The sequence below is a fragment of the Polistes fuscatus genome, unplaced genomic scaffold (genome assembly GCF_010416935.1).
Source record: "Polistes fuscatus isolate 324 unplaced genomic scaffold, CU_Pfus_HIC Scaffold6, whole genome shotgun sequence".
Taxonomy (NCBI): Eukaryota; Metazoa; Arthropoda; class Insecta; order Hymenoptera; family Vespidae; genus Polistes; species Polistes fuscatus.
In genome coordinates, this window is record NW_025113140.1 from 6,122,277 (window position 1) to 6,139,452 (window position 17,176).

At 31.9% G+C, this 17,176-nt stretch overlaps 3 protein-coding genes across 6 annotated transcripts; 2 read left to right on the forward strand and 1 right to left on the reverse strand.

Moving 5' to 3' along the window:
* The first annotated feature begins 44 nt into the window (after positions 1–44).
* LOC122522953 (transmembrane channel-like protein 7) lies at positions 45–4,701 on the forward strand. The gene is made up of 4 exons (XM_043644407.1): positions 45–551; positions 882–1,249; positions 1,361–1,602; positions 1,711–4,701. Exons 2-4 carry the CDS (start codon positions 1,072–1,074, stop codon positions 3,601–3,603), a joined length of 2,313 nt encoding a protein of 770 aa, XP_043500342.1. The 5' UTR covers positions 45–551; positions 882–1,071; the 3' UTR covers positions 3,604–4,701.
* A 609-nt stretch (positions 4,702–5,310) lies between these two features.
* LOC122522956 (ribonuclease H2 subunit C) lies at positions 5,311–6,173 on the reverse strand. The gene is made up of 4 exons (XM_043644415.1): positions 6,024–6,173; positions 5,783–5,933; positions 5,461–5,693; positions 5,311–5,387 (listed from the first exon to the last, which is right to left on the reverse strand). Exons 2-4 carry the CDS (start codon positions 5,919–5,921, stop codon positions 5,367–5,369), a joined length of 393 nt encoding a protein of 130 aa, XP_043500350.1. The 5' UTR covers positions 5,922–5,933; positions 6,024–6,173; the 3' UTR covers positions 5,311–5,366.
* A 211-nt stretch (positions 6,174–6,384) lies between these two features.
* LOC122522954 (dihydropyrimidinase) lies at positions 6,385–16,980 on the forward strand. 4 transcript variants are annotated; one of them, XM_043644409.1, is made up of 11 exons: positions 6,386–6,539; positions 6,589–6,666; positions 11,211–11,305; positions 11,871–12,183; positions 13,124–13,297; positions 13,387–13,500; positions 15,044–15,276; positions 15,825–16,161; positions 16,242–16,397; positions 16,491–16,767; positions 16,887–16,980. In XM_043644409.1, exons 2-11 carry the CDS (start codon positions 6,628–6,630, stop codon positions 16,964–16,966), a joined length of 1,818 nt encoding a protein of 605 aa, XP_043500344.1. In that variant the 5' UTR covers positions 6,386–6,539; positions 6,589–6,627; the 3' UTR covers positions 16,967–16,980. The 4 variants fall into 4 exon arrangements, with proteins under 4 accessions (XP_043500343.1, XP_043500344.1, XP_043500345.1 ...); XM_043644410.1 differs by having other exon boundaries at positions 6,386–6,532; XM_043644411.1 differs by having other exon boundaries at positions 6,386–6,532; positions 6,605–6,666.
* Positions 16,981–17,176: the final 196 nt, after the last annotated feature.

The window sequence follows — 17,176 nt, forward strand, 5'->3', positions numbered from 1 at the left end:
TTATTTATTTAGCAATTTTTTCAATCAATATAAGATAATCTATTTTAGTTATAAGAAAAAAACAGGATACAATGTATATGAATATATATGCAAATTTATATACACATATGTTATTTATTGCAATGAACAATCATAGTTTTTCTTTTATTGTATTAATTTAACAATAATTTTTATCGATACACTGAAAATTATTTTAAAGTAAAAAATAACATTTAAATATTAAAGCATATCAACAGGCTTACCGCGCTGACATATCGACTAATCAGAACGAGTTTTGAAATTTCGTAACTAAAATGGCGTCACAGAATAAGCTATTCAATGGCTGACGCGTTCTCTCTTTTCTACGAATGATTACAAGCAAGTGAGTCACCTCTCTACGAAATTCTTGATAAAAGCTTTATATTTTTTTTGTTGGACGTCTACCTTTCGTCATCAATTTGACGTATGGTGAAAACAAGATGGCACTGCGTTACTTTGTTCCATATTTGCTCAAGTTCATAGTCATTTATGATAGTAAGACATGTGAGAAATCGAGTAATAAATAAATAACGGTATGATTAAATTTAATACTTTAATTATAACAAAGGTCTAAACTTTTTGTGTATAATTTTGCATATATTTTTATACGCGTTTAACCGAGAACGCTTAGATATCAAATTTTATGCTCGATGCGTATGAATTGCACAATTCTCATTGATTAGTTATTTATTATTTTGATTATAATCGTTTTTAATATAATGTTATCTTATCGCTTAATCAGAATGATGTTGTAATTCCCGTGAATTATTTGTTTGTTTAATTACGTTGATAAGAATAAATGAATTTGTTAAGTGAAAACTAGTGTCAGTTGATAAATAAAAGTTGTGGTTTGTTATTTTCAGCACACATATTCCTTTCTCTAATTATACGATATTTAATTATGAAGATTGAATGTCATGCAATAATGACAACTCTTTTTATTGCATTTAAGTATTTGCCAGTATTATAGCCTACTTTATACGAATCGGTATATTTCCAAAAGTTGGAGAACTTTTGATAATAATATCTGTGAAGTATTTTTAACAAGTTAAAATGTCGGGTGGAGAAAGAAAGAAACGTGGCTGTGATAGGGCACAAGGATGGGAAGAAGCTGGTGCTGAGTTTTATCAAGAAAGTTATCCTGCTGCTATAGAAGCAGATTTACAACAAGCATTGCAAAGAGATCCTTCTCATATTGCAACTTTACTTCCCAGCAAAAAATCTCGTGTTGGTAAGCAAAATGTCTATTTATACTTCTCTAGATTGTTTTGTTATTCCTTTTTTCTTTTTCCTCTTTTTAAAATTAAACAATATTCATCAACAAATGATACTTTAATTACAGCCACAGCTAAACGCATATGTAATGATACAAAAACAACACTGAGAAGACGTACTAGTACTAGATCTCGTGGTACGAGTACTGCAAGACGCATGTCTACAAATATTCATGATGCAGCAGTTTCTATGCTACCGGATTTATCTGAGAATTTATCCAACGAAGAACGCACATGGGAAGAAATAATGCAGATCAAATCTATGCCCGTATCTATGACACAGAAAATACAATTAAAGAATCAGTTACAGGTATATTTTTTTTAATCAACTTTTTAATTAAATACTTTTGATATGTAATTAGAAATAAAAAAAAAACAAAAGGAAATATTTATTAATAAATATATTAATATTATTCAGAGCGCAACAAAGTTGAGATTACAGGGATTCGATCAATTAAAGTGGCAGCATAGGAAAGTTTGGCAACAATTCCGTGCGAGAATGAAAGAGGCTTATTCTAAGATGGAACTTTGGAACGATAGTATGAAAAAGATTGGTGGTAATTTTGGGATGGGTATTGTGGCATATTTTTTATTTATCAAATGGTTAATGTATTTAAACATAGTTTTATTTTCAATCATATTTTGTTTCATTATATTGCCAACGATATTGCTGGAAGAACCAGAAAAAGAGATGTGTTCATCTAACAGTAGTGCAAGTGTATCTTGTTGTTCCGAATTGTATTGGAATACGACTGACGGTAGTAATAGTATAGCAGACATTTTAGAACACACATTGTTATTTTATGGCTCATTTACGCACAAAATCTATGGTGCAGATGGTTCTTCCATTCGTTACAATTTACCATTGTCATACATTTGTGCAATTATTACAGTTTTTATTATCAGCTTAGTGGCAATTGTTAGATCAGCTGCTAAAGGTTTTAAAGAAAGAGTTGTGGAAGGCGAAGGACAATTCTACCAATATTGTAATTTAGTTTTCGGAGGATGGGATTATTGTATTCAAAATGAAAAGTCAGCAGCTGTTAAACACAAGGCTTTGCACAACGAAATGAAAGCATTTTTAGAAGCAGAAAGATTAGAGGAAGAAAGGCAAAATCGTACGCGAGAAGAAAAAACTAAATTGTTTGCCTTACGTTTTGTAGTTAATATATTCATTTTATTAGTATTAGGTGGCTGTGGTACATTTATTTATTACATTATAGAATTTTCTTTCGATCAAGTTACGTCACATTTAGAAGCGCAAAATAGCGATGGAAAATACACGCCTTTTGATAAGATTGTTCATTTATTTTTTGAATTTCTTCCATATATTTGCATTGTTGCTCTTAATATTGCAGTTCCATTTTTGTTTCGATATTTAATAGCCTTAGAAAATTATAATCCTCTATTCATTGTACGTATAACATTATTTCGTACTATTTTTCTAAGACTTTCATCTTTGATTGTATTATTAACATCTTTTTACAAAATTGTTTCACCCAGAGTGTCAGATGCAGAATGTACAAATAATGAAAGCAGGCAACTGCTTTGCTGGGAGACATTCGTCGGTCAGCAATTCTTTAAACTTTATATCACAGATTTTTTTATACAATTCTTCATGACGTTTTTCATTAATTTTCCTAGATCACTTTTAGCGCGTCATACAGAAAATAAAATACTACGATTCGTAGGTGAACAAGAATTTGATTTATCCAAACATGTATTAGACATTGTATATTCGCAAACAATTTGTTGGCTCGGTTGTTTTTTTGCACCTTTATTGCCAATGGTAGCTGTAATTGGTACCTTTTTTCTGTTCTATGTAAAAAAGTTTGCTTGTTTAGTTAATTGTACACCATCTAGCAAAGTGTATAGAGCTAGTCAATCCAATTCATTTTTTATGTTTATTTTATTAGTATCTTTTATTTTAGCCATTATTCCAGTTGGATATTCCATCGCTGAAATTATGCCTTCCAAATCTTGTGGCCCATTCAAAGGCTTAGAATCTGTTTGGACATTGTTAACTTTGACATTTTCGCAATTTCCTTATTGGCTTCAATCTATACTTTTTTTCTTAGGAACAGCTGGCTTCGGTATACCAGCTTTTGTTATTCTTATCTTGCTTTTATATTATTATTATGCGGTGTCTATAGCAAATAAGCACATGGTTACAGTATTAAAAAATCAATTAGTTTTAGAGGGCCACGATAAACAATTTTTATTGAATAGACTTAGTGCTTTTATCAAACAACAACAAGATCAGAATAAATACCATCAGGACCAGACTAATGAATTAGGCACATTTTCATAAGTTATTTACATATATTTATTAATAAAAGATTTAATTATTTCATTCAATGTCTGTATTAAAAATACTAGTCATTTCCTAAATGTACAGAAAAATAGTTAACTATGTAAACCAAAGCACATACCATATATATATTATTATTATATACATATATTAAGAAGTTATTTACTTTGAATCTTTGTTATCGATATGACAAATGATAAAGACTGTTTATTACCATTTTTTATATTGCCTATGATAAAACCACGTACTCGATACGTGTTTTGATATTTAGTAATTTATTTATTAGAGTCCCGATTTGTACAGGGTTTTAAAAATGTCATTATTACGGATAATATATTAAGTATTTATCTATTTAATTGATACTGCCATAAATAGTTATTTATATCTATCTTTCAATTTCGAAACTTTACATGTACTTTTATAAAATTCTATAATTTACTCGTGAAAGTTATTACAAATGTTTTTTATTTATTACGCTCTAATGAAGAGTTTTATCATTTGAAAAAATGGATGTAAAAATAGAAACTGCTATTCGATACTTAAAAATCCGTTATTTAAAAATAAGTAAAATAAAATCTATAACCTTTTTACTTTTTAAAGTTTAAAAAAAGAATGCTAAGTCTTTTTGAAACATATCGGGATCGAACATTGTACGATCATGTTTTAATCATAAACAAATCATCTATCGATTATACGCACTTGTAATTTACGAACGAGTATATTTCTTTTGCTTTAGACAGTTAAATTTAAAATTTTCGTTTGAAACTGTAACGTTTCGTTATTCACATATAATAGACATTAACAATTTAAACGATATGATACGAGTCTATGTGCGAATTAATGTTTTGATTTCAAATTATTTAAGCCATTGTAAATAATTCTTGTAGAAATTCTTAACTTTACGATAAAACTGAGAGAATAGATGTTATTTGATATTCATCTATTTATTAACTTAGTAGTATATCACATATGTATCTTTTATCAACGCTTTTATTGCAATTTCTGTATTAATAGAATATCTTCATAGATTTCATTAGATAAGAAAGGAACAAATATTGTAAATACAAATATGAATGAGTTTCTTGTTTTATCTGAAAATATGATTGTACTATTTTGTACCTCTGATATCATTGCCACTGATTACATTGCATTATTAGACATCGATGAAAAAGCTCATTGAATATATATCAATATAATAATTATATACATTGTTAATAATTATGTTATAGTTTATGTTGATTATCTAATATATTGATTTTTTTTGTTATAACATCATATATTTCACACAAAGTGATATATGCGATGCAGATTGTTACGATTAGAGGCAGTCATTTTGATATTTTTTTTGGTGGTATTTACATATTTTTAACTTAAAGAGGTACAAACATATTTAAATGTACAACATCATATATTATATGTAGCAATATCTTATATCAGCAAAATTCAATAAGCTCTAAAACTGTAAACATATTATCTTGATAACAAAATGGTTTGCATCTTTTTCATCTTGGTCAGTTGAATAGATTAAACGTGTAATAAGGTTTAACTTAAAATACTATTTTAACCTACAACAAGACAATTGTAAGATATTTAAAATATGTATGCGTACACTTCATTAATATACAAGTATCATACTTCAACGTTTCTAGAATAAAGTAATTTGCAAGTCAGCTTTGGAGAATCTTTTTATTTGAATATTTTGTATCAAAAGTAAAAATTTTAAATTTCTATAAAACTAATTTATTTTTAAAAATAAAATTCTGCTATTTATCTGTACCATGAAGCTGAAAAATGCAACGACGTGGTTACCAAAATTGCAATGATAGTTAATTTATTTATTTTTAATGAAAATCTTACTGCTTCTGCAATGTCTATCCAATCTAATGCTCCTGCTAAGGCATCATTTTTAGACGGTATCTTGTCGTAATTCCAATATGTAAATTCTGAGAAGAAGCTGTTCGAATATAAATTACGTTGTATGTTTTCAACAGCCGGCTTTTTATGTTCAAAAAAGATTATACCTTTATAATCTTTAGGAATTTGGATTTTCTTTCCTTGAAGTGGACGTCCACGAAATGATATACTACAGTCTAGTAAATATTACTATTGTATTAGTTACTCCATGTTTATACCTAAGTCTAGCATCTTTGAGAAATAAATTAAATACTTGCAAACTTACTTTCATTATCTGTTTCATGTATGAATGGTTGAAAAAAGGATGAAACATTAGCTGGTCCATCGAAATGTATTTTACATGGCATTAAATGTATAGTAGACTTTTCCTGGTCTAAATCTTGAATGTGTATTTGTATATCCATGCTTGAAGTTTTCTATTCGTTTTCACCAAAAATATAGAGAAAAAAAGGTTGAATATAACATAGAAAAAATATTATTAATATTGATATTAAATACCGAATAACCTCTTTTCTTTTATTACAGAAAATAATAGCAATTGTATGATGTTAAATATTTATTAAAAATACTAATCAAGTAACGAATAATTATGAACGTAATTTTATGTGAAATATTGAAAAAAGGGAGGTTAATATATTAAGAAAATAAAATTCCAATTTATTTACTACAGAGGGTAACAAAAAAGTTCGATAATGCAGTAAATAAAATCAATAGATGTCGCTATATACATTCTGCGGAATATTATCGATCATATCTGACGGTAAATATGAACCGATCATTTAAATATTCGCGCGCAGTAATGTAGAAGGACGTCACGGTTTTGCAGGTCACGTGATGGTGGGAGGGAAAGTAGCGGGGGAACCGGTTGAAGAGCGCACGTTAAGTGCGTCGTCTACTGTTCCGCAGTCGTATTTCTGACTAGTGTTGGGAAACTGTGTATCTTTCTAATCTTTAACTTTTTCAATTGACTCTGTGGTGATAGAAAAATTTTTTCTTTCACGTTTATAATAACAAAGTAAAAAGTAACTAAATAATCTTTCTCTCTTGGCATTTCTAATACATTAAAAGAAGAACACGTTTTTCTCAGATACCAAAACCGCAGCTAATAAGATGAGCACGCCGGTGAAGAAGGTGCCCATCCACCTGCAGGTTAGTAAAAGAAAAAGGGACAGAAAGAAAAAGGAGGGAACTTGGCAACTTCGTAGAATCCTTCATCTTTCTTTCTTTTTTTCTTCTTTTTTTCTTTGACGGGGCGAGGGAGAGAGACGGCGCTATCTATCTTTGAAATCGTCTCGCTTCGATTATTTATTCTAATTTCTTCATACGCGTTATGTTATTGTTTTTACTGGCTTGAACGGTAGCCTAAATCATTATACATTTTACTCGATTAATTTTGTATTCAAATTGTATATATAATTTAATTCTTTCGTTTGATTAGATCGATGTAAGCGTAACCATATCTTTTTGATAATGGAAATTTAAGAAACGAAGTTAAAATTAATAACGTTACGGTATCGTTGATTAATTCTTATCGATTATTTTTTTTTGAGATCGTATTACTAATCGACTTAATTTGAATGTAATTATACTTCTTAATATACATATGATTAACATATTTATTAGTTAAAAAACACAAATTTAATGTTGTCTAGTCTCCTATCCCTACGATCCTTTCCTTCAAAAAATCATCAATGAATATATTTAAAAAAAAAAAAATAAACCGTAAGAAAAATACGGTTAGCTTTGTTAGGCAAAAAAGAAAAAGAAAAAAATAGTCATTTTTGTCGCATCGCTACGGCAATTGGAAGGTTGGTGGCTTATTGATCGGAGTATCTTGGTGGTCGCTCCAGTCTCTATCTCGTGGAAGGAAGCAGACACCATAAGTGTAAAAGAAAATAGAAGGAGGGGTTGGTGAGGGAAAGGAGAAGAAGGAGGAGGAGGAGGATGGAGAGGACGACGATCGTATAATAATATAACGGGAGATCCTAATCCACGATACATTTTCCCTACTTTTTTTTCCACGTTGGAAACTCTGCAAAGTTCGTTGACATCGTATCATTTGTTATTTCTTTTCTATAATAAATAAACTCTCCCTCTTCTTATCCTCTTTAGAATTCAATCTTCACGAGTTACGTCAATTCAAGTTATAATCAAATTCACGAGTGTCATGCAAATATATATATACAGGCATGTAAAATTGTCTTGAGTTCAAAGTGTAGCTATCTGATTTGATTTTTCATACGCGTACGTTTTTACCCCATGTGTATTACGGGAAGGGGTTAAGCGTAAGGAGCAATTGTGTGGGTGGATTTTCCATGGGCCTGGAAAATTATACGGCACTGGGATGTGCTTCTCTAACACCGAGAACACCGACCAGAGCTCTGCTGTGCGCAAATCAATAGTTCGTCGACACTGCTTCGACCTAAAGTCGGAAAAACGCGTCGGCTTCTGATTATATAGCTACCTGGTATACATGCATATACATATACATATATTAAAGACGTGCGTGCCAGTAAATGACGTTATGTCTACCTTCGTATAAATTACTTATCCTATTCTAAATTTTTTTAAACATTGTGTGAGTAGGACAAACATAATATTGAAAATAAAAATTTATTTCTAAATAAACCAAATATTGTGTCATTTACGTATTCATTTAAATATTACATTCAATCATTATTAAGATTTTTAATCGTATTTCATTGTTACAATTGTTTTTCTTTGCTGTTTGAAATTTCTCTAACAAAAATCAATATCGTTGAGATTTTCTTGAAAAATTGTAGAAAGTACTTCTAATAGATCGAACATTGTTCAGAAAATATAAATAGATATTTAAAGTAGCAAATTGGGAACCCAGGTGTGACCCGCGTCTGCTGTTTCCGGACTTTATTTTATTTAGCATAACGAAACTAGACCAACTACAATGAATGTTTGGTATCTTACGACCCATTTACATATTTATACGCGTGAATGAGGAAAATATAACTTATAAATGAGTCTCATTTGAATTAGTCCTTTGCTAATATCAAGGGATTCTTACCATCGCAATGCGTGTTGCATTTTTTAAATGGAAAAATATGGCACACGTGTTGTGTGCAACTATTTTGCAGACAACAGAAAGACCATGCATATGTATTTTCTTTGAAAACAAAAGTCGAGTAATATGTTTAGATATTCAGAGGTCAGTGTATACATCTTGGATATATTTTGCACAATCATTTTGCAACGTTTCAAGTGTTTACTTGTAACGTTTCGTAATATTTACTCGTAATTCGTCCCTCAAGATAGAATCAGGACAAACGTTTATGCACGCGGACCACTTCGTTAGTTAGCTCCTACCAAGCAAGTTTGTAGGATTCTTCATTAATGGTAGTAGAGCCTAGTTCTCTCGATCGGATTGGAACGTGGAAAGAGAATCCAAGTTGTAAAGGAAAATTTCAGTTCTTCACAGAGAGAGAGCCGTTAGTTACTTTTCTTGACCTTAATTAACATGATACGTGGATTTATATATGGATAGAGATACATGTAGGTGTGGACAATGTCAGGAAAACGATTAATATACTTGATTCTCATAAAACATAAAGTCAGTTTGATCGAGAACTGGTTGTATCATTTAAATTAAAGCTGTAGAAATAAAAAAGATAAAAAGAAGAATATATAGATCGAGAACAGTTCACACAGTTAGTAAACGTTTAGGTGGATCTAAATGCGTAATCCAATTCGCGCAAAGTATTTTTATCTCCGTGATGTGGTACGATCCGACACGATGAAACTAGATTCGTGATTCGATCATGACAGCAATTTATTTGCGATAACAGGCGTGTTATCGTGTTCCGAAGAGGAACACGCAAAGGTTGCATATATAATTATCGATTTAGAGTTAGAAAAGGTATTTATTCAAATGAAAATGAAAGAAACGAAATTGCATTTGATTTGTTATACCAGCATCTAAATGGTTCGATTATGGCTTTCAATCTGTTTTACCAATGTGTTCAGTGGACAAAGCCCACGGACTCGACCGTGTCAGCCTTTTTCAGTCTTTTTTCTCTTTTTTTTTTTTTTTCTCTTCGAAGGGTTCGCCAAGGATGATGCCTGCTGTTGCTGTTGCTGCTATGTCTATGTGTCTACTACGTAGGCATGTATTTTAAGCTCGGAGTTAGCTGAAAATATCGTAAGAAACGATCTCTCTGACTCATGGAACGCATATGTTTTTTAATGAGCGAGAAAGCTTTTCGAAGATGACAGGAAAAGTCTGGGCAAAAGTTCATGTTGATCGACAATCATTGGAGAAAGCAAGTAAGCGTATTCCAAAGAGGAAATGGTTTGTCATATAATTAGAAATCGTTTCAAAATCGTATCGAGGATTTTACTTGTGAGAGGAAAGGTCGAGACGAAGGAACAATGTCAAAAGGGAGGAAAGAAGAGTTGGTCTGGAAAAGGGACATCAAAGAACAAAAGGTTCTAACCTGCTAGCACTTTTAAAAGCCCCCCTAAAGGGACGAAAACAGTTGTTTCGAAGAGATTGTCCTTTTTCAGCACCTTCCCTCTTCTTCTTTCCACCCAACCATCATCCTCTGCCTTATCCTGTTCTTCCTGCCCCTTTCATCTTCCCCGGTTGAACCACTATGATGGTACTCGGTGAAAAAAAGTCCCTTCAAAAGAACAAAGTCGTCTGGGTTGTTTTCTCTTTGCGTGTGTTCCACCACTTTTGCCATTATTCTCCCTTTCTATTTAACCCCTTCTGCAATCAACCCTAAATCGTAAAAGTATTTATTTCTTATTCGTATATAAATTCTAAAGATAATCTTCGATAAACATCATTCAATGTCGGTCTTCTTTGTGTTGTTACTTTTTCACATTTTTTGGAAATTTTCGAGAAAGTAGGATTATCCTTTATATCTAATTGCAAGATTAAAGTTATTTATTGTTCGTAAGAATCATTTTTATCTTGAACGAGCATTAATCCTTATTTATTTAGTAGAAAAATATTTATTGAAGGTTGTAACATCAACATGAATTATAAAACATCCCAAATTTTTTGTCAATACATTTATCTTATCATTAATTAACGAATAACATTTTAGATACGATTAGTTAACTCAATTACATACAATTTAATAGTTATATTTATCTATCAATTCAAAATTATTTCTATGCTCGATTACCAATCTATTTATCACTTGGAAATCTCGAGAAAAATAGGTTCACCTCTTTTAAGATACCAAGGAAGATAAGAATGGGTAAAAACAAGTTTCACGCTTATCGAATGCTTTTTTCCTCTAAGCATGCGTGTACGCCCTTATAATTTGGTATTGGCCGGAAGTGCGTGTTGCGCGCGCGCGCGCGTTCACCCTCCTACTCTCATAGAAACACATATATATATGCATACATAGGACACCGATTGATATACCCTGCCATAATACTTTATATCTATAGTAATGCGCGCATACTAATCGACGCAACCGGACGTGCTCGAAACAGCCAGCAAACGAATATCAAGGACGGGGGCGCAACCATAATCTCGTCTATATATGTATACGTGAATTTGTATTAAATATGTCGTAAGAGTATAATCGCGAATTCTGAATTTTTTTTGTTTCCCCCCCCCCCGTATATCTGGAATCTTATTTCTATCATTTTTTATTTTAATTTTGTACATTTTGATCTAATTGTTTTATCCATTTTTGTTTCAGAGCGCGCAGAATCGGTTATTGATCAAGAATGGTAAAGTTGTCAACGAGGATGGCATCATCGATAGCGACGTTTACATCGAGGATGGCATTATCAGGTGAAACATTTTTATTTAGATTAAAAAAAAAGTAATTATTTGTTTTTCTCTCTTTCTCTTACAATTATTGTGTATAAAGAAAAATGATCTAATTTAAACAGATAGTAGATATACTTATAGACAGAAAAAGATGTAACGTTTAAATGACATAATGTTATAGAAGATAAAATCGACACTTGGGAAAAGTTTACTCGTTGCGATTTATTTGACGTAATATTTGCGGGAAAAAAAATTCAACGATACGATAAGGTAGTTTCCTTTATTATCAAAGGATAAATAGAACACGAGCAGGCGCATATAATGCAATTGTCGTATTAAACCAATACGATTTGTCAGACTCGAGAATGTGACTTATCTCATAAAATAGTCATATAGTCTAGAAATTGCGATATTAGATAAGCAGATAATTCCGAATCGTCGTTTTAATCTTTATACTATCATAAATTCGATAATTTAACTGACATAAGATTATTTTTGTAGCGGCTTATTTAAGAATGGTTAAAAAGATAACAAAAATTATGGAATAGTTTGGAATAGAAAAGAAATAGTTTTGTGGTTCCCACAGGCAAATGGGTCGCAATCTTATTATACCGGGTGGTACAAGAACTATCGATGCTCGGGGAAAATTCGTGATGCCAGGTGGCATAGATCCGCATACACATTTTGAATTGGAATTAATGGGTGCCAAAACGGTAGATGATTTTTATCAAGGCACCAAAGCGGCTGTCGCCGGTGGTACGACGATGATTATCGATTTTGCCTTTCCTCAAAAGGACGAAACTATTCTTGACGCTTACGAAAGATACAGACAGACTGCGGATGAGAAGGTTTGCTGTGATTATGCTCTTCACGTTGCTGTTACATCCTGGAGTCCAAAAGTAAGTAATATTTATTTTTTTTTGTTTAAATATATATTATAATATATTCATTAATTATAATATTTTATTTAGGTTTATTCTTCTTACGTAAGAATATAAAATATTGCACGCAAATTTCTCCTGATATAGGATATTATTGCTGATAAAGAATTATCCATTGTTGGCTTTCAGGGTCATTTTTTACTGGTTGCAATAAACTATTAGTTTTTTCCTATCTTAAGAGTATTTTCAATGTGTTAAGATAGGCTGGTTACAAGATTCGCGAGGTCATTGTGTCAAGTCCGATACGGCTTATACTCATCCCGTTTAGTCAGTTAAAATAAGATTATTCCTTTAACATAAAACACATCCTTTTTTAGAAAATAAAGTTTTTCTTCTCTCTATTTTATCTCATTCGACCTCTTTACTTTTCTTTTACGTAATGTTTGCTAAATTTATTTGATTTATCATTTACAAATATTCTTATATTAAAGTAATGAAAAGAAAAGGGTTTGACATATTTATATTTGTTTATATTTAAATTCTAAGATAGTACGAGTGCATCAACTCGGATGATTTACAGATAAGGATAACTGAAGAAGTTTAATCAGGTATATCTCCCAATCTGGTGATTGCAAGTCTCTGCTAGTCTCTAGTAGTCTCGACTCGTAACCGTAACTTCGATCGTTAACTGAATACTAAAATGTAAGATGAGGAAATCGCATAAGTTGCGATCGGATGAATGGAATTCATTACTACTCCTTATTTGGATCCTATTTGTCTTCACTTTTATAGATCCAAGAATGATTTAAAATGATCTCATAGATTATCTGATTCTCTTGATTTCAAGATTCTTTACTTGATTCTAATTATTTTCACTTTTATGGATCTCGGAATGATCTAGAACAATCAGCAACAATTAATCGTCATTTTTTATAATTGGTTTGTTTTTCTTTTTTAGGTCAAAGAAGAAATGACTTTGCTGACAAGAGAACACGGTGTTAATAGTTTTAAAATGTTCATGACTTATTCTTTCATGTTGAGAGATGTTGATTTAATTGAAACGTTCAAAGCTTGTAAAGAATTAGGAGCATTGGCTATGGTTCATGCTGAAAATGGCGACATTATTGCCGAGGTAGATAACTTAGGAATTATAAATTATGATAAAACTATGATAATTAATTAAAGGAAAAAATAATTGTTATTTTTTTGTATTTATTTTAGAACACTAAGAAATTATTAGCTGCTGGAGTAACTGGACCAGAAGGTCACGAAATGTCACGACCTGAAGAAGTAGAAGCGGAAGCGGTGACCAGAGCTTGCACGATAGCAAGCCAGGTATGCTAAAGTTCTAAGCCAAGCCTCACGATGCGTTGGTACTTCCTCGTGCCATTAGCTCGTCTATTTAATCGTATTAGTTTACTCTTGTCAAAGAATTTTTATTTGATTTTATTTTCTTGCTCGTCGTATTTTCTTTTCATTGCTTTTTATGTATCTTATTTATCTCTTGCACGTATCGCATTTCCTATGTAACGTAAGAGTCTTGCACTTATATATATATATATGCATGTATTATAAGTAAACGTAATCGTAAGTAGATAAAAGTAATTTTTACGTCCTTCTTTCTGTTATGTTAACATTTAAAGTATCGCTTATTAATTGTTTTATTTGCGTTGGGTGCGAGTAAAAATAAACAAGAGATACATCAATATTTATGTTATATAAAAGCAATGAAAAAAGAAAAGAAAAAGCAATTTTATGTATATATATATATTTTCTTTTTTTCCATTTTTACATATGTACGTATGTACTAGCATATTAAAGATTAGAAACGCAAGCTAGGAGGAGTAACTTTTTGCACGCCTAGGTGAATTGTCCGCTGTACGTAGTGCATGTGATGAGTCGTAGCGGCGCAGAAGCCGTGGAAGCTGCACGCAAACGCGGTGTTTGCGTCTTTGGTGAGACCTTGGCAGCTGCTGTCGGTACCGATGGTACCAACTACACGCATAAATGTTGGAGGCATGCAGCCGGACACGTCTTAAGTCCACCACTTAGGCCAGACCCGAATACACCTCTTGTACTTTTAAATTATTTGGCAAGGTGAGTCGCGAAGCCATTCGGTAAAGTTGATTTCACGGTGACCTTGACATACGATGAACGGCTTCCGAAGAGAACAATTTTATGTAGAACAATTATCTCGACCTATTTTTCTAATACTTTTTCCATTCCAACTAATCCTTTGCGTGTTATCTCTTACTTAAATACAACCGATAGTTATCTATCTCTTTCTCTCTTTCTTTACACAAAATTAACTTTTAACATCCGAGAAAGTTAGCTTTTAGTTAAATAGGCCAATCACCGTTATCTAGGCTTTCCTACTGACGTTTCAAATCTCATAAAACTCGTTTCTTACTCGTTATGTTTTGCGTGCGGGGCCAAAATGTATATTTAGAAGTTTCCTTACTTCGAACTTTACCTTCGAAATTTGTTGAGCATGCTCCTCGCTGCTATTTCTCGGCCAGTAGCTAATTTTAATTTTACTTATGTGCTCCATTTCGTTGACATTATTGGAATGACGATTAGTTAGATTATATAATCGGTATTATCATGTATTACGTATCCACTGATCGAAGAAATAGAAAAAAAGTAATGCATTTACGTATTTATTTCTTTTTGCACTTATTATCAAACTTTTGGTACATTTTATTTTAACTTTGATGTGTAGATAAATGCTTTTTTATTGCTTAATTATTATTATTGTTGTCGTTATTGTTATTATTATTATTATTATTATTATTATTATTATGATGGAATAGACGTCAGTTAGAAAAAACATGTAATGATCATTTCAATGTGAGAGACACATCAATATCGCGTTTAGGTGAATAGTCCGCTGTATATCTCAGCGGTGTCAAGCAAGTCTGCTGCCGATGTTGTGTCCGCGAAAAAAAGCGATGGTGCCATCGTATTTGGAGAAACTCTAGCAAGTAATGTTGGTATCGATGGTATCGAACAATACGGGAAAGATATTGAAAAAGCAAGACGATTTGTAACTAGTCCACCTCTAAGGCCAGATTCGACTACACCTGCATATCTAATTGAACATTTAGCTCAGTAAGTAAAAAAGATTAGATCTTTCTCTCTCTCTTTATATATACATATATATTTCTTTCTCTCTTGAAGTAGTAATTTTCTTTTCTCTCATACATTTTCTTCACATGAATTTCTAAGTGACACTAATAAAAAATGTGTTACGTGTGTCTGTTTCTATGCAAGATACAGTTAGTACTAGACTATGATACATTAGTCTGACCAACTGATCTTCATTTTCATTGATGTAGCGTGGGAAGTTGCACATATCATGTTATATACTTAATTAAGCGATTACTACATAAGTATTTTTATTGTCTTATTATGTCTCTATGTTTACATTGTTATAATTATGTATTTACTCAATTAACTCATTCATCACATTTATGTAGACAATTAATTTTTTATTGGCGAATATATTACATTTTTTTTTTTACTTTATTTTAAGTGCAAACTTTTAGCCGAGTCTGATGTCAAGGTAACCGATAGTATACAATCGCTATGTTTATACATTTCCACGTAATATATTGTGCAATTTGGATATTTGAATTAATTTTTACGAATTTGATTAGGGGCGGTCTTCAATTGACTGGCAGCGATAATTGTACCTTCAATGCCGAACAAAAAGCATTGGGTAAAGATGATTTCTCGAAAATACCTAATGGAGTTAATGGGGTCGAAGATAGAATGTCTATACTATGGGAAAAAGGAGTACATGCAGGAATTATGGATCCAATGAGATTCGTTGCAGTTACCAGTACAAACGCAGCTAAAATATTTAATATTTATCCTAGAAAAGGAGTAATTGCTGTAGGTTCCGACGCTGATATCGTTGTTTGGGATCCTAACAGGAAACGTACGATTTCTGCCGAGACTCATGTCCAAGCTGTTGATTTTAATATTTTTGAGGTGAAGTTTCTCAATGCATATCAACATTTTAATCCATATATTTGCATTATTTAATTCCTTTTTGTTCGACTTTGAAACAGGGTATGGAAGTTCATGGTGTACCTGAATACGTTATTGTAAACGGCCGTGTATGCGTAGACGAATGCGAATTAAAGGCTGTTCATGGTTTTGGAAAGTACGTAGAAACGCCGACGTTCTGTAATTATGTATATGACATGATAGAAGAACGTGAGAAGGTATATATATTGTTTGTAAATAAGTTAGAAAGCAAGATATCGATGTATGTACTACATGATCTGATACATAATGTACATTAATATTTATTTCAGAGACCTAGAGGTGTACCACGGACGGAAGCAGAAGCTAAAAAGTATGCTGAAGAGGATGCCGCTATTGCTAAGGCTAGGGAAGCAGCAAAAGCAGCAGCTGCTGCAGCCGCCTTGCATAATAATCAAACTAACGGTACTCATGAAAGTCCGAAACCGAAATTATCGTCGATTGATTGCATACCCACTTTACCTGACTCTGCAATCATGACACCATCGTCGAAAGGTCCCCGATTGGAAGGACAAAGAAATTTACAAGATTCTACATTCTCTATCAGCGGTAAAATTAATAACTTTTGTAATCTTCATTCTAGGATTTATTATATTAAAATAAGATACGGTTTTCTGTCTAATATTTATTAGTAATTACGGATATGAAGTGTATTTTTATTTTTACAGAGGACGTCGAAGAGGCACGAAGAGCTTGCATTCGTGTTAACAATCCACCCGGTGGACGTAGTGCGGGAGGTTTTTGGTAATTTTGTAAACAAAAGTTAAGCACACAGAATTGCTTTTGGCGGATAGAAATGATCAAAGAGACAGTCAAAATGTCCCTTTTTTCCTTCTCCTATCACATATTATTTCTTTTTTCATATACATACTACATTAATTACCAAGCCTGCTTTTATAGGTTTTGCTAATCACCAAATATTAAGCTAAGTTTAGTTGATTTCATTGGTGTTCTCATC

Bases quoted from the DNA above. Each gene is read 5' to 3' on its own strand.
- LOC122522956 (XM_043644415.1), bottom strand. From the start codon at position 5,921: ATGGATATACAAATACACATTCAAGATTTAGACCAGGAAAAGTCTACT. The intron at 5,694-5,782 runs GTAAGTTTGCAA...AATATTTACTAG, and splicing joins ACATGAAACAGATAATGAAA to ACTGTAGTATATCATTTCGT. The intron at 5,388-5,460 runs GTAAGATTTTCA...TGCATTTTTCAG, and splicing joins GGATAGACATTGCAGAAGCA to CTTCATGGTACAGATAAATA.
- LOC122522954 (XM_043644408.1), top strand. From the start codon at position 6,628: ATGAGCACGCCGGTGAAGAAGGTGCCCATCCACCTGCAG. The intron at 14,263-15,824 runs GTGAGTCGCGAA...GAATTTGATTAG, and splicing joins CTTTTAAATTATTTGGCAAG to GGGCGGTCTTCAATTGACTG. The intron at 16,162-16,241 runs GTGAAGTTTCTC...ACTTTGAAACAG, and splicing joins TTGATTTTAATATTTTTGAG to GGTATGGAAGTTCATGGTGT.
- LOC122522953 (XM_043644407.1), top strand. From the start codon at position 1,072: ATGTCGGGTGGAGAAAGAAAGAAACGTGGCTGTGATAGGGCACAAGGA. The intron at 1,250-1,360 runs GTAAGCAAAATG...CTTTAATTACAG, and splicing joins CAGCAAAAAATCTCGTGTTG to CCACAGCTAAACGCATATGT. The intron at 1,603-1,710 runs GTATATTTTTTT...AATATTATTCAG, and splicing joins AATTAAAGAATCAGTTACAG to AGCGCAACAAAGTTGAGATT.